Consider the following 14,127-nt stretch of genomic DNA (forward strand, 5'->3'; position numbering starts at 1 on the left):
ATGGCACCTAACAACAACAACACAAAGAAAAATTGAACAAATGGAAACACCATGTTTTTAGAAAAACTTCACATTATATATAAAAAAAAGGCCTTTCACATTATAGAGATGTCAATTCCCTCTGAGTTAGTTTAACATAGCTCAAATGATAAAACACAATTTTTTAAAAAATGTGGATGGGGAATATGATAAGGTGATTCCAAAGTGCATATGTCAATATAAAGCAGAAAACAGAAAGGGCTGAAAAAGAAGTGTAACAAGAGAAGACTAGCCCTCTCAAATGTTGAAATATATTATAAATATTCAGTAACAAAAACATTATGATACCGGTACATAAACAGACAAATAAAAGCCTGGAATAAATTAGAAAGTCTGTAAGTCCTTAAAACAATTCAATATACGGTAAATCAGTGTGAAAAAATGACTAATTCAATAAATAGGACAAAACTGGAGAGCTATCTGGAGTAAGATAAAATTTCTTCCCTCATACCTTTCACAAATATAAATAAAATGGAAGGGAACAAGGGAGAATTAAAAAGAAAGAAACTCAGGAGTAGAGAAGATCTAAGTAGGGCATATGACCAGGAAGCCAATAAATAAAAGACTGATGAATACAACTGTACACCAAAAAAAAAAAAAAAAAAGAACTCTCCATAGAAAAACACAAAGTCAAAAGAAAATTTGCAATTCACATCACAAAGGCCTGAATTTTTAAATATAGAAAGAACTCCTAAGTTAACAAAGAAAAGACCAATAATATCAATCTTAATAGTAATAAAAAGTTCGTAAATCTCAATGGCTTAAATAAGAAAAGTTTATTTCTCAGGTATGCTTTGTTTTCATTGTGGATCATCTGGGGCTCTTTTCCATGTTGCCCTCACCACAGGACTTAGGTTAGTGAGCAGCTCCCTCCTGAAGAATTCTTAGCCATCGTGGCAGAGGGACAGAGACTTACAGAGGGAGGGGAAGGTCTTGTACCGACAATTAGATGGGGGCCTGAAAGTGACACTCATCAATTCCTTTTGTCAAATTATTGACAAGAACTAGCCACACAGTTCTGCCCAAGCCCAAAGGGACCCGGCTGTGCCATGTTCTATGTGCTTGGAAGGCGGGAGGAACCTATTATTGGTGACCAACACTAAGGTCTATCATATTAGCAATCCAGATAGGCTATGACTTCCTCAGTTTCTCTACAGAAGGTCTAGTCAAAGAAAGACGATGACATATTTCATTACATTCTACATGCTGATGATTAAAGAAATAAAAAATTCCTCTCTTTCCAAAATTGGTAGTGGCATCTTTCTGATCAACAGAGTGAATCTGGGGATCTGTGAGGTAGATGAGCCCTTTTCCATTACCAGTCACCCAACCTAAAAGAGAAATGAATACATCTGAGTATTAAATCCCCTGTAAATGTCAGAAAGTGCTTCAGAAAAATATGTATATATGTACTTAAAGAGGCTTTTTAAAACTTGCTTATACTGAGGTTTATGTTTAATTAATTTATGCTAAGGGAATTGGTGCGGAGTAGTCCAGTAATTGGTTTAAGAGGAGAGTTTTGGGTAAGCCTATTAGTCAAATATGACACCCAGATAACTGATTTTCAAGGAATTAGGGAGCAATAACATGTACTTAGTATATTAAAATCACAATATTGAATATTTCTTTCATATTCAGAAGTTTCTTTAGTGCCCTACTCATTAATTCATGTATTTACCCATTTATTCAACAAGTATTTACTGAGTGCATATATTCTACAAAGGACTATTGTAGACACTGGGGATGCAGTAGTGAACAAGTCAGTTAAAAATCCTTGTATTAACTGAGCTAATGCTCTTGTGGGGGGGACAGATCAATAAACAATATATATATGTAAAACCTGACAGACAGTCATAAATGCTACAGACAGGTGATATAGGGAAAGTCTTGGGGGGATGGTTAGGGAATTATTATTAGAGATAATTATATTTATTTCATTTATTATTTAAGTGAGGCATAGAGTATTGGTTAATAAAAATTCTGAGAAATGCCAAATTGGAAACAAAATCAAAATATTAATACAAATATTAAAAGAAGTCAGATTTAAGTACACACAGCTTTCTGTTCCATAATACCCCGGTTATAAAACTCACCATGACACTTGCAATAAGAATAAAGGGGTGAGGAAAAGAAAGCACTAAAAGATCATTACACATCAAAAAATTCAATAATAAAAAAATCTACATCATTCAATTCTAATTGAGTGGGGAAAAAAAGCTATTATGATTTTACCCTGGAACAAATGCAACAGACTGTGAGTCTGATCCTCTCAGTGGTTATGTGATAGCTTAGACTCTTGAAGACGGTTTAGACATTTTCTCAGGCATCAATTAGTATGTATAGTAAAATCAAAGAACTTAATTCCAAATAGTAGCCTATGCATTGGAACAATCTATTAACTAATGGTTGGCAGAACTAGCTCATAAGCTCACATTTAGATATTAAAAATAAAAAGTAGTTCCCATTTTTACATACCTTGTAAATCAACCACAACATCTCTATGTTTGGAAAACTCATAGGAAAAATGGCCATAAGCCAACCCATATTCTGTGGCTTTATATTCTGTTTTCACCACTCTCGTGTTATTTGATAATTTTACAAATTCTCCTAGTATGTAAGGTTCCACGCTGACACATCCCTTTATTGTCTTGTCCTCTAAAATCTGGAAAACAGAAATGAGGAGGCAGGAGATCATAATAGTTAAGGCTTTGGAGTTCGGTAGGTCTTGGTTTGAACCTAAGCTCTGCAATTTAGGAGCTTTGTAACTTAATCGTTTTAGATTTCAGTTTCCTCATCTGTAAAATGGCTTAAATAATAACCACCTCATCGTATTGTTAAAGGATTATATGAGAAAATACATGTAATGTGCTTACCATTATATGTGGCATATGACAGAACCTAAAATAATTATTATTCTTTTATTAAAATGCTCACTTAAAAATTATGTCATGAGGTGCTAGCTTGCCAGGGAATGTAGCTAGATCACACACTGGGATTCTGTGTTGAAATACCAGCTCAAGTATTTCTGTGCCACTTGTTTCAAAGGTTAGAGTTAATGTTTGTAAAATGCCTGGCACAGTGCTTGACACAGAGAAGATGCAACATAGATGATAGGTATTATTATTATGAGTAATAGAAGATGGGTCTAAAAATGTCTCTGGTCAATGTAAAAATCCTTGTATGTATAAAGGAGCCAATGAGATATCATATTTGGGGGAGCAGGGTATTCTTTTTTCGTGTGTTTTTTTCACAAAAAATTGTGCTTTAAGTGAAAGTTTACAGCTCAAGTTAGTTCCTCATACAAAAATTTATACACACATTGTCATGTGACCCTAGTTGCTATCCCTATAATACATCAGCATCCTCCTTTCCATCCTGGATTTCCCATGTCCATTCAACCAGCTCCTGTCCCTTTCTGCCCTCTCATCTTGCCTCCAGACAGGAGCTGCCCATTTGGTCCTACGTACCTACTTGAACTAAGAAGCACTCTCTTCACGAGTATCATTATATGTCTTGTGGTCCAGTCAAATCTTTGTCTGAAGAGTTGGCTTTGGGAATGGTTTTAGTTCTGGGTTAACAGAGTCCTGGGGCCATGTCTTCTGGTTCCTCCAGTCTCAGTCAGACCATTAAGTCTGGTCTTTTTACTAGAATTTGGGTTCTGCACCCCACTTTTTTTCCTGGAGCAGGGTATTCTTAGTTCAAAAAAATAGAAAACTTGGTAGGGATGGTTGCCCTTCTATACTTAAAGAGATATCTTGGGAAAGAGAAATTGATCTCAATGGTCCCAGAAGGGAAAGCTGTAATCTATAGACAGAAATTAGAAATTTGGGCCAAAGCTAAGAACTTCCTAACAATTAAATTTGCACATAAAAGGGTAATAATGTTTTTCTTACTGAAGTGTTTAAGTGAAGGCTTAGTAATCACTTGGTTACAAGGGACAGGGACCAACAGATATAAAATGAGATTTATACATCATATTGAGGGGATCATGTACGTATTATACATGATCTTTACAGTATCTTCTCTGAAAGCACAGACAGTGCAGAAGTAAAATATACTAAAAATGCTAACTTGACCATGTGGGACCACATACCCGGAATGATAGATATTTAAGCATGACTTGGAAGATCCAAATGATGGGTTCAGAGTGGCAGGAGGTCATATTCTTGCATATCTAAGTAGCTGAAGCAGATAAAGTAGATAAAGTAACTGAGTTTATTGGATTTTAGCTAAATGAGGTGGAGGTGGACAGGTTGGTAATAAAAATCTAACCCAATGCATATGTATAGGCCTATTTAACCAGTCCCTTAAGGTTGCTATGAGTCAGAATCTACTCGATGGCAATGGGTTTGGTTTTTGGTTGATTGCTTTCCTTAATCTTACCAGTAATATTGTAGATGGAATGTAGAATATCTGTGTTGGGATCTTTTGTTCATAGAGTCTCTTATTAAATTCTGTCACATAGTGCTGTGCAGTCATCTGCCGCTCCACATCAGTGAAGTGGTGCCAGAGCCCCTTCTGCTCCTTATACTCTTTCCCAACATACCTATGAATGGAGAGAAATCACACAAAGAGATGCAAAAGTGATCTTACTGTAGAGTAAGAGAAAGGAGATCAAAAGAGATATGCAAAAGTGTTTGACAGATGTTACTCTTTCTCTGAGTTAGACAGTCAATATTAATTATTTTGACTTATCTAGTCAAACTTACATAACTTTGTAAGAGGCCGGTGGACAATGGAACACAGTTAATGCTAGCTGACTCAGAATGATATTGATTATAAAGGGGAAGTGTCCACTTAATGTAGCAATTCACCAGACTTCTTTAAGCTAAGAGCCAGCACGCAACCAGAAAGTGTATGGGCTCTGGAACCAGATCTTTCACTCACTGCAGTATGGTCTTACCAAGGTCAATTAACCAATCTGAGGCTTTCTTCTATTCCTTCCTTTTATTATTACTTCATCCTTAAAGTACTTATTTCCCATCAACACCTACGCGTGTGCACAATACAGTGCTAGCCCTGAGTATTTTCTGAAGAAAGGATGAGACAAAATTTGTATCCTTTAAGGGCTTATAACATAGTGGGGGAGAGAAGATACAAGGAAGTATGCAATTAAGGGTTGAAAAGAGTGAAATAGTAAGTACTACACTTCACTGTAGTTCATTCTTTAAATGATGGATTACATTGATTGTTTTTCTAATGCTGAACCATTCCTGCATACCTGGTATGAATCCCACTTGGTCATAGTGAATTATTTTTTTGATATGTTGTTGAATTCTATTGGCTAGAATTTTGTTGAGGATTTTTGCATCTAAGTTCATGAGGGATATAGGTCTATAATTTTCTTTTTTTTTTTTGTGGTGTCTTTACCCAGTTTTGGTATCAGGGATATGGTGGCTTCATAGAATGAGTTTGGGAGTATTCCATTCTTTTCTATGCTCTGAAATACCTTTAATAATAGTGATGTTAACCGTTCTCTGAATGTTTGGTAGAATTCTCCAATGCAGCCGTCAGGGCCAGGGCTTTTTTTTGTTGGGAGTTTTTTAATTACCTTTTCAATCTTGTCTATTGTTATGGATTTATTCAGTTGTTCTACCTTGCTTGTGTTAGTTTAGGTAGGTGGTGTGTTTCTAGAAATTTGTCCATTTCTTCTAGGTTTTTAAATTAGTTAGGGTACAATTTTTCACAGTAATCTGATATGATTCTTTAGTTTCAGTTGGGTCTGTTGTGACATCACCCATCTCATTTCTTATTCAGGTTATTTGCTTCCTCTCCTGTTTTTATTTTGTCAGTTTGGCCAATGGTTTATTAATTTTGTTAATTTTTTTTTCAGAGAACCAGCTTTCAGCCTTGTTAATCCTTTCAATTGTTTTTCTGTTCTCTATTTCATTTAATTCAGCTCTAATTTTTATTATTTGCTTTCTTCTGATGCCTGAGGGTTTCTTTTGTTGCTCTCTTTCTATTTGTTCAAGTTGTAGGGATAATTCTTTGATTTTGGCCCTTTCTTCTTTTTGGATGTGTGCATTTATTGCTATAATTTGACCTCTGAGCATTGCTTTAGCTGTGTCCCAAAGGTTCTGATAGGAAGTGTTTTCATTCTTATTGGATTCTATGGATTTCTTTAGTCTGTCTTTAATTTCTTCTATAACGGTAGTTTTTGAGCAAGGTGTTGTTCAGTTTCCAAGTGTTTGATTTCTTTTTCCCGCTTTTTCTGTTATTGATTTCTACTTTTATGGCTTTATGGTCTGAGAGGATGCTTTGTAATGTTTTGATATTTTGGATTCTGCTAAGGTTTGCTTTGTGACCTAATATGTGGTCTATTCTAGAGAATATTCCATGTGCATTGGAAAAGAAAGTATACTTGGCTGCCATTGGGTGGAGTGTTCTGTATATGTCTATGAGGTCAAGTTGGTTGATTGTGGCATTTAGATCTTCCGTGTCTTTATTGAGCTTCTTTCTGGAAGTTCTGTCCTTCACCGAAAGTGGTGTGTTGAAGTCTCCTACTATTATTGTGGAGCTATCTCACTTTTCAAAGTTGTTAGAGTTTGTTTTATGTATCTTGGAGCCCTGTCATTGTGTGTGTAAATATTTAATATGGTTATATCCTCCTGGTATATTGTCTCTTTAATCATTATACAGTGTCCTTCCTTATCCTTTGTGGTGAATTTAACTTTAAAGTCTATTTTGTCAGAAATTAATATTGCCACTGCTGCTCTTTTTGATTGTTGTTTGCATGATGCATTTTTTTTCCATCCTTTGAGTTTTAGTTCGCTTGTGTCTTTAAGTCTAAGGTGTGTCTCTTGTAGGCAGCATGTAGACGGATCATTTTTTAATCCATTCTGCCACTCTCTCTCTCTTTATTGGTGCATTTAGTCCATTTACATTCAGCGTAATTATGGATAGGTATGAGTTTAGTGCTGTCGTTTTGACATCTCTTTTTGTGTTGTTGACAGCTTCTTTTTTCCACTTAATTTTTGTGCTGATTGGTTTTTCTTTATATATTGTGTTTTCTTCTTTTTCATTGTTGTTGATTTTGTTTTTGCTATTTTCTTTATGTTTCTCTTGTATTTTATTTTGATGTGTAGGATTGTTAGTCTCCTTTATGGTTACTTTAATATTTACCCCTATTTTTCTAAGCTTAAACCAAACTTTTATCTCTTTATATCGCCTTGACTTCCTCTCCATATGAAAGATCTATGACTACATTTTTTAGTCCCTCTTTATTGATTTAATGTTGTCATCTTTTACATAATGATACTGCTGTTTCCCTGTTTTGAGCATTTTTTTAATCTTGATTTTTTTGTTTTTAATTTCTCTATCTGGGTTGACATCTGGTTGCTCTGACCTGTGTTCTAGTCTTGGGTTGATATCTGATATTATTGATTTTCTAACCAGAAGACTCCCTTTAGTATTTCTTGTAGTTTTGGTTTGGTTTTTGCAAATTCCTTAAACTTCTGTTTATCTGGAAATGTGCTAATTTTGCTTTCATAGTTGAGAGACAGTTTTGCTGGATATGTGATTCTTGGCTGGCAATTTCTTCCCTTCAATGCTTTATATATGTCATCTCATTGCCTTCTTGCCTGCATGGTTTCTGCCAAGTAGTCCGAGTTTATTCTTATTGATTCTCCTTTGTAAGTGACTTTTTGTTATCCCTAGCTACTCTTAAAATTCTGTCTTTATCTTTGGTTTTGGGGAGTTTGATTATATGTCTTGGTGACTTTCTTTTAACATCTACCTTATGTGGACTTCGATGAGCATCTTAGATAGATATCTTCACATCCTTCACAATGTTAAGGAAGTTTCTGCCAACAAGTGTTCAAAAATTCTCTCTGTATTTTCTGTTATCCCTCCCTGTTCTGGTACTTCAATCACTAGTAGGTTATTTCTCTTGATAGAGTCCCACATGATTCTTAGGGTTTCTTCATTTTCAAAAAAATTCTCTTATCTGGTTTTTCTTCGAATATATTGGTGCCAAGTGTTTCATCTTCAGTCTCACTAATTCTGCCTCCATTTCATCAATTCTGCTCCTCTGACTTTCTAATGAATTGTCTAATTCTGAAATTTTATTGTTAAATCTTCTGAATTTCAGGTTGCCGTCTCTCTATGGATTCTTGCAGCCTATTAAATTATTTATTATGATCTTGAATAACCTTCTTAATTTCCTCGACTGCTTTATCTGTGTTTTCCTTGGCTTATTCTGTGTTTTGCCTGATCGCCTTCCTGATCTCTTGAAGAGTTCTGTATATTAATGTTTTGTATTTGACCTCTGGTAATTCCAGGAATATCTCTTTGTCCAGAAGATACCTTGACTCTTTGTTCTGAGAGCTTGTTGAAGTGATCATGGCCTGCTTCTTTATGTGATTTGATATTAGCTGTTGTCTCTGAGCCATCTATAAGTTATCATGTTAATTTATTTTATGTTTGCTTACTGTGTCCTAGCTTCTTGCTTTGTTTTGTTTTGATATGCCCAAATTGGCTGCTTGGGTGATCTAGCTTATTTGTGCCTTTGAAGCTCTAATGTCTTGTCACCAGAGGGCTAAAGCTGTTACCATGTATATGAGCCTGGGAGTCCATTCACTTTTCTTGTATGGATTCAGCTCAGGTGTCCAGGTAGTCAGTTATCAAGTGTGTGGCACAGGCTCTCTTCTACAGTCTTAGAGGAGCAGGGGTGATTGGTATAGGCACAGGTATCTGGTTGCAGCAGGGGGTCACGCTCTGAACAAGGCAGGGGACTGACAACAATCCCCCAAGTGTCTGTGAGGAAAGTGTATCCCTGCTCCCTAAAGCATACAGGTGGGTGGGTTCTGCAGACAGACCATGGGCACTCAATGCTTTTGGCTGTGAGGACTGGGAGGCACCACTTATCCTTGGATTCCTAGTGCTGGTGGCTAGGTGGCATGGGTGGAGCCACCAGTCCTCAGACCCCAGATTTGGGTAGAGGAGGTCTCTGCTTAATCAGGTCTCTTAATAAGCAGAGTGGTGTTAAATGTCAAAAACCCACCCTTCTACCACACAGCTGAGACTGTTGAAATCAGATCTCAGGCACAAACACCACTGCAGTCTGCCAACAAGAGCCTAAGCTGCTGAAATGGGCCCACACAGGTCCATGCAGGAGTGAAAGCCGTTCGAAGTCTGTGGACCATTTGTGGCTGGACAGGAGCTGCTTTTACCCTGAGTTCCAAGCTTAGGGGATTTGGCAGATTATTTTTCCCCCATTTGTTAATTTGTTCCTTCTCCAGGGCTGGGAAAATGGCTCAGGAGCACAGCAAGACCTATCTCAGGCCCAGTGAAATCGACAACCACTGAAGCTGGCTTGGGGGCCTGAGGCAGAGGGAGGAGGGATCAGATAAATGGGAGAGAGTTCTTTCACAAGCGGTGCTATTTGATCCATGCAGTAAATTTGACACAAGCACTTATCTTTTGCCGAGAGTGCTGTTCTTCACTGATTCCGGAGATGTGAGTAGACTCTGTTTGGCTCTCCCTGAGGAAACCACATTCTGAACGCTACCTCCCGCCCTGCCACAGTTGCACCAGGGGATTGTGCCTGAGAGGTGCTGGTCAGGTCCGGCAACTCCTTGGCTTTCTGAACCATTTCTCCCTCCCCCTCCCACTCAGTCTGATTTCCTAACTTTGCCTTTGATGTCAGGTTTCCTAGCTTGTCATATATGTAATTGATTCACTTGTTTTTTGGGGTCTTTGTTGTAAGAGGGATCACCAGAAACATCGCCTCCTGTAGTTTATTCTTGCTATAACCTGTTGCCCTCGAGTTGATTCTGACTTATAGCAACCCTATAGGACAAGTAGAACTGCCCCATAGGGTTTCCAAGGAATGGCTGGTGGATTTGAACTGCCAACCTTTTGGTTAGCATTTGAGCTCTTAACCAGTGTGCCACCAGGGCTCTGTATTCTTGCTTTTAAAACAAAACAAAAAAACAAAAACAAAAACAAAAAAACCTGTTGCTATCGAGTAGTTTCCAACTCATAACGACCCTATAACATAGAGTAGACCTGCCGCACAGGGTTTCCAAGGAGTGGCTGGTGGATTCGAACTGCCGACCTTCTGGTTAGCAGATGAACCCTTAACCACTGTGCTACCAGGGCTCCATTCTTGCTATAAGCTGGTGTGAATTCACTAGTAATTTCACATGTACCCAGAATGACCTCTGAAAATCAAAGCGAATTGTCTGAGTCATAGACTTCAACCAGAGTAAACCCTCTCCAGAGATTTCTGAATCCAGTATGATAACAGAATCTAAGGAGGCTGCGGTTCTGGCCATTCAGATGGCTGAGGCTCATTGAAGGTTGCAAAGGAGGAACCCACATGGCAGCAAAGAGCAGTCTTCCAAGGAGCAGTTGTCACACAGGCACATTCAGCCAGTGCCAGGGAGACCCTGGCCTGCAGAAGCTTTGAATCAATTTGGAAGTTTGCTTTTGGTCATTGAATCCAGAGGCATCCACATGAGAGCAAACCCTGAAGGTGCTGATACTGGAGCATTTGCTGAGTGCCTTGCCAGAGGAGTTCCAGGCCTGGGTGGAGAATCGTTGCTCTGGGATCAGAGACCCATTCTTGCATTTTATGATTTTTCTGGGATCATTTTTTAAGTAAAGATTTCTTAGTGGCAAACTCTCTCAATCTTTTTTTTTTTAACCTGCAAATGTCTTTATTTTGCTTTCCTCCATGAAAAAGAACTTCCCTGAGCAGATGACTTCCATTGTCTTCTCTATTCCATTATTTTCACTGAGAAAGCAGATGTATGTCTAATTGACATTCCTTTCTATGTAGTCTCTTTTCTTTGACTACTTTAAAGATTGTTTCTTTGTCGGTATTCTGAAGTTTGACTATGGTCTATCTAGGAGAATATGTCTTGCTTACTTCTTCCTTCTTTCTTTCCTTCCCTCTTCCTTTCTTCTTTCCTCCCTACTTCCCTCCTCCCTTCCTTCTTTCTTTCCATCTACTTTCTTCTCTCTTTCTGCTTCTATGCTACTTGGAATTCATTGTGATTACGATATTGAAGATGAATGTTTTTGGCAACTTTGAAAATTATTATAAGATATTTATTTAAATATTCCTTCTTTTCTATTTGAAATTACCTTCTTCTGATCAGATTATTTGAATTCTCTCACTCCATCTGCCATCTCTCTCTCTTTTTTTTCTTTCATTTCTCATCTCATATTCTCCTATCCTGATTCCACCACTTGGCTGTGTGACTTTGGACAAATTTCTTAAAATCTATGTGCCTCAGTTTACTCATCTTTAAGAGCGAGGTATAGTACATGTCTCACAGAGTTTTGTGAGGATTAGTTGAATTAGTATATAAATCAGTTAAATCAGGGCCCGACACATAGTAAATGCATTTATGTGTTTTCTACTATCAACAACCTTTTAAAGAAAACTTTACAAATTACAATGTACTTTCACTGTTTAAAGGGCACCCAGTTTCCTTCTCTTTTACTTTCTTTTTTTAATACTATTTTGATTTGGATAAATAAGAGTCAATTTTAAATGAAAGGTTTTGTCTTATACATCTTTTAAAATGTGACAAATATTGTAAAATTAGACCTCAGATCCAACGAGGGTCACCTGGGTCACTAATTTTTTACGTCATATTTTATCAAGAAATAAGGCCAAACAAAAATTTTCAGCCATTTCCCACAGTAAAGATTTTTAAAGATAACATTTTCTTTGAGGATGTAGCTATTCTTGGGTCTCCACTTTATGTGAATGGTCTCAAAACATTCTATTTCGTGTGTAGGTTTTATCACCAGCTGCTCTCTCCCCCCATCCCTGCTCCAAACTTCTCTGGAGGGTGTCCAAAACTTCAGTAATCACTTATATTCCTAGACATGCTTCATCCCTGGATTCAGGAGATTTTTCTGCCCTTTTTGCAGGCTCACCCATTTACTTAAAAGTATGGCTTTTGTAGCCTAAATCACCTTTTTGTCCACATTTTTAGTGAGAGTGTTTAAAGATCTTTGTCCTGACATATGACCAGAGACTCCATTTTTTAAAAATCTGTACAATGGGGTTAATAAAACTTTCTTGATGGGTTTGGGCTTATGGTTATAAAGCATCCAGTAGAATAGCTAACATATCATGGATTACCTATACAAGATACCTGTTTCATTAATTTATCAATTAATGAGGAGGAAGAAGAGGAAATCTGAAGACATGTATTTTGGTCAATATTTTCAGCCCTTTCAGAAGCTCATGAATGGTTAGTTAACAGAAAAGCCAAATTACGTGAGTTATATAGATGGTTTTAAGTAATACCTCCCCAGAGTTTCTTCTTGATGAAGATAATGAACCCAAAAAGCTCTTCTTTGTTTTCCTTTCTTCTTCACATTCAGGTAGTCCCCCAAATATACGGCAGTTTCCTGGGCTGTCCACAATTCAGATTTCTTGGAATATTTTAACAAAAGAGCATCTAGAAAAATGATATGATGAAAATGGGTCTAATTTTGGAAGAAATGTTCCAGTTTATGAGTAAAGTTTAAGCAGAACAGGTCCTAAACTATCTCATATGAAATCTTCAACTTCTTTCTGCATTTTCTCAAATTCCAACCTCTTCTGACTACTAATACAAAGTTAGTAAAGTATAATAAAAAGGTAAAACTTTAGAAACTACAATGAAAAATGGTCTTTGATTTACAAAGTCCTTGTTTGTGAGACAAGGAATTCAGATAAAACCAGAATTTCCGTATGAAAGTAATGGAATATAAAGAGATTTTGAAAACAGCAAAACATCAAAGACCATCTTGAAATGAGTAACATATTCTTGCATCTTTTTTAATTATCTGGGAACTCCAGATATAGTAAAACCTATGAAAGCCAGAACCTGTGTAAGGCAGAAACCTATCAGACAAGGGAAATTATTTTCCACTAAACTGAGTGATAGAAAAGTGGTAAGACTACACCCTGTCAAAAGTGGATAACTTGAGAGACCTAGGAAAACAAGGCAGACACATTGAGTTCTGGCTCCCACAGGTTTCACCGTGGTAGAGGCTACTACTTGTGCCAGATCAAATAGATTGAAATAAACAAAATAATTTTACCCAGAAGGTTCTGGCCACACTGGGGATTCTAGATGACATATTAAAAGGCACTCTTAATTGCTTTGTTTAAATACGGAAATTTCAAGAATTAGTGTAGGAAATGTAGCTACTATACAGTGATGTAAACACAACTGAACAAGAAGATAAAAAGAAAAAAGTAAGGATCGCCTCCATTTCAGGAAAAGAAGAAAAGTCCTAGCCAGAAAGCATTTCTTTGAGGGGAAAGACCAACATGACTCCTAAGGAAAAAATACATTTTGGTATCCATGTTAAAATTAAATGAATGAATTCCTTCTGTGTCTAGATTGTGATAATGCATGAATGAATGAGAGATTGAGGAGAGAAAATACTTAAAACAAGGCAGACCCACAGGTTTGGGGGTGGGAGAAAGGGAGATGGTGACTGGGGTGGGGGATGCAAGCTGAGAAGCTGGAGATGGAAATGGAAGTGAGCTGCTTGCACACATGTCAGAAGAGCAGTGAATTGAGGGAAGAAGAAAGGAGAAAATGTGTGACTTATTCTGTTTCTACAACTTTGGATCTTGATTCCCTCAGGTAGTTTTTCACCTAGAACTTGGTGCATAGACATAACAAAAAAGCAGTTACATAACTCTAATAAATATGATTCTTAAATTTCAGACTCTTATAGTAAGTAGGAAACCCTGTTTACTAAAACATTTGCTTCTTTTGGTAACAACCTATCTGTACTGTGGCTTGGCTTAAGGTGTCAGGCAAAATATTGGAATACTTTGAAGCAAAATTCTCCATCTTGATTTTATGTGGAATTACTGGGAACTCTTAAAAAATACTGGTGCCTGATTCCACAATTTAGATCCATCAAGCCGGAGACTCTGGTGGGGTGGAGGGGAGGTATTCGAAGCTTAAAGAATTCCCCAAGAGATCCTCATGTGGTGCCAGGGCTGAGAACTACCGCTTTAGCTCCCGGTGCTTAGCAACCCATGTAGTTTGCCTTTTCTGAAATGCACTTTGCAATTGAATTTTTTTTTTTCTTATTCAAATAATTGTTTAATATCTT

At 37.2% G+C, this 14,127-nt stretch overlaps 1 protein-coding gene across 15 annotated transcripts in view; it reads right to left on the reverse strand.

The window, feature by feature from the left end:
- Positions 1 to 800: 800 nt before the first annotated feature.
- ALPK1 (alpha kinase 1) overlaps positions 801 to 14,127 on the reverse strand; it is a 146,998-nt gene continuing 133,671 nt past the window's right edge. For all 15 annotated transcript variants that reach the window (XM_049885504.1, XM_049885507.1, XM_049885508.1 and 12 more), the window contains 4 exons: positions 12,311 to 12,464; positions 4,423 to 4,585; positions 2,515 to 2,701; positions 801 to 1,370 (listed from right to left, as the gene is read on the reverse strand). In XM_049885504.1, coding sequence (XP_049741461.1) covers positions 1,171 to 1,370; positions 2,515 to 2,701; positions 4,423 to 4,585; positions 12,311 to 12,464 — 704 coding nt within the window. In that variant the 3' untranslated portion in view covers positions 801 to 1,170. The remainder of the gene's footprint in view (positions 1,371 to 2,514; positions 2,702 to 4,422; positions 4,586 to 12,310; positions 12,465 to 14,127) is intronic.

This window comes from Elephas maximus, chromosome 5, assembly GCF_024166365.1.
Source record: "Elephas maximus indicus isolate mEleMax1 chromosome 5, mEleMax1 primary haplotype, whole genome shotgun sequence".
NCBI classification, from domain to species: Eukaryota; Metazoa; Chordata; class Mammalia; order Proboscidea; family Elephantidae; genus Elephas; species Elephas maximus.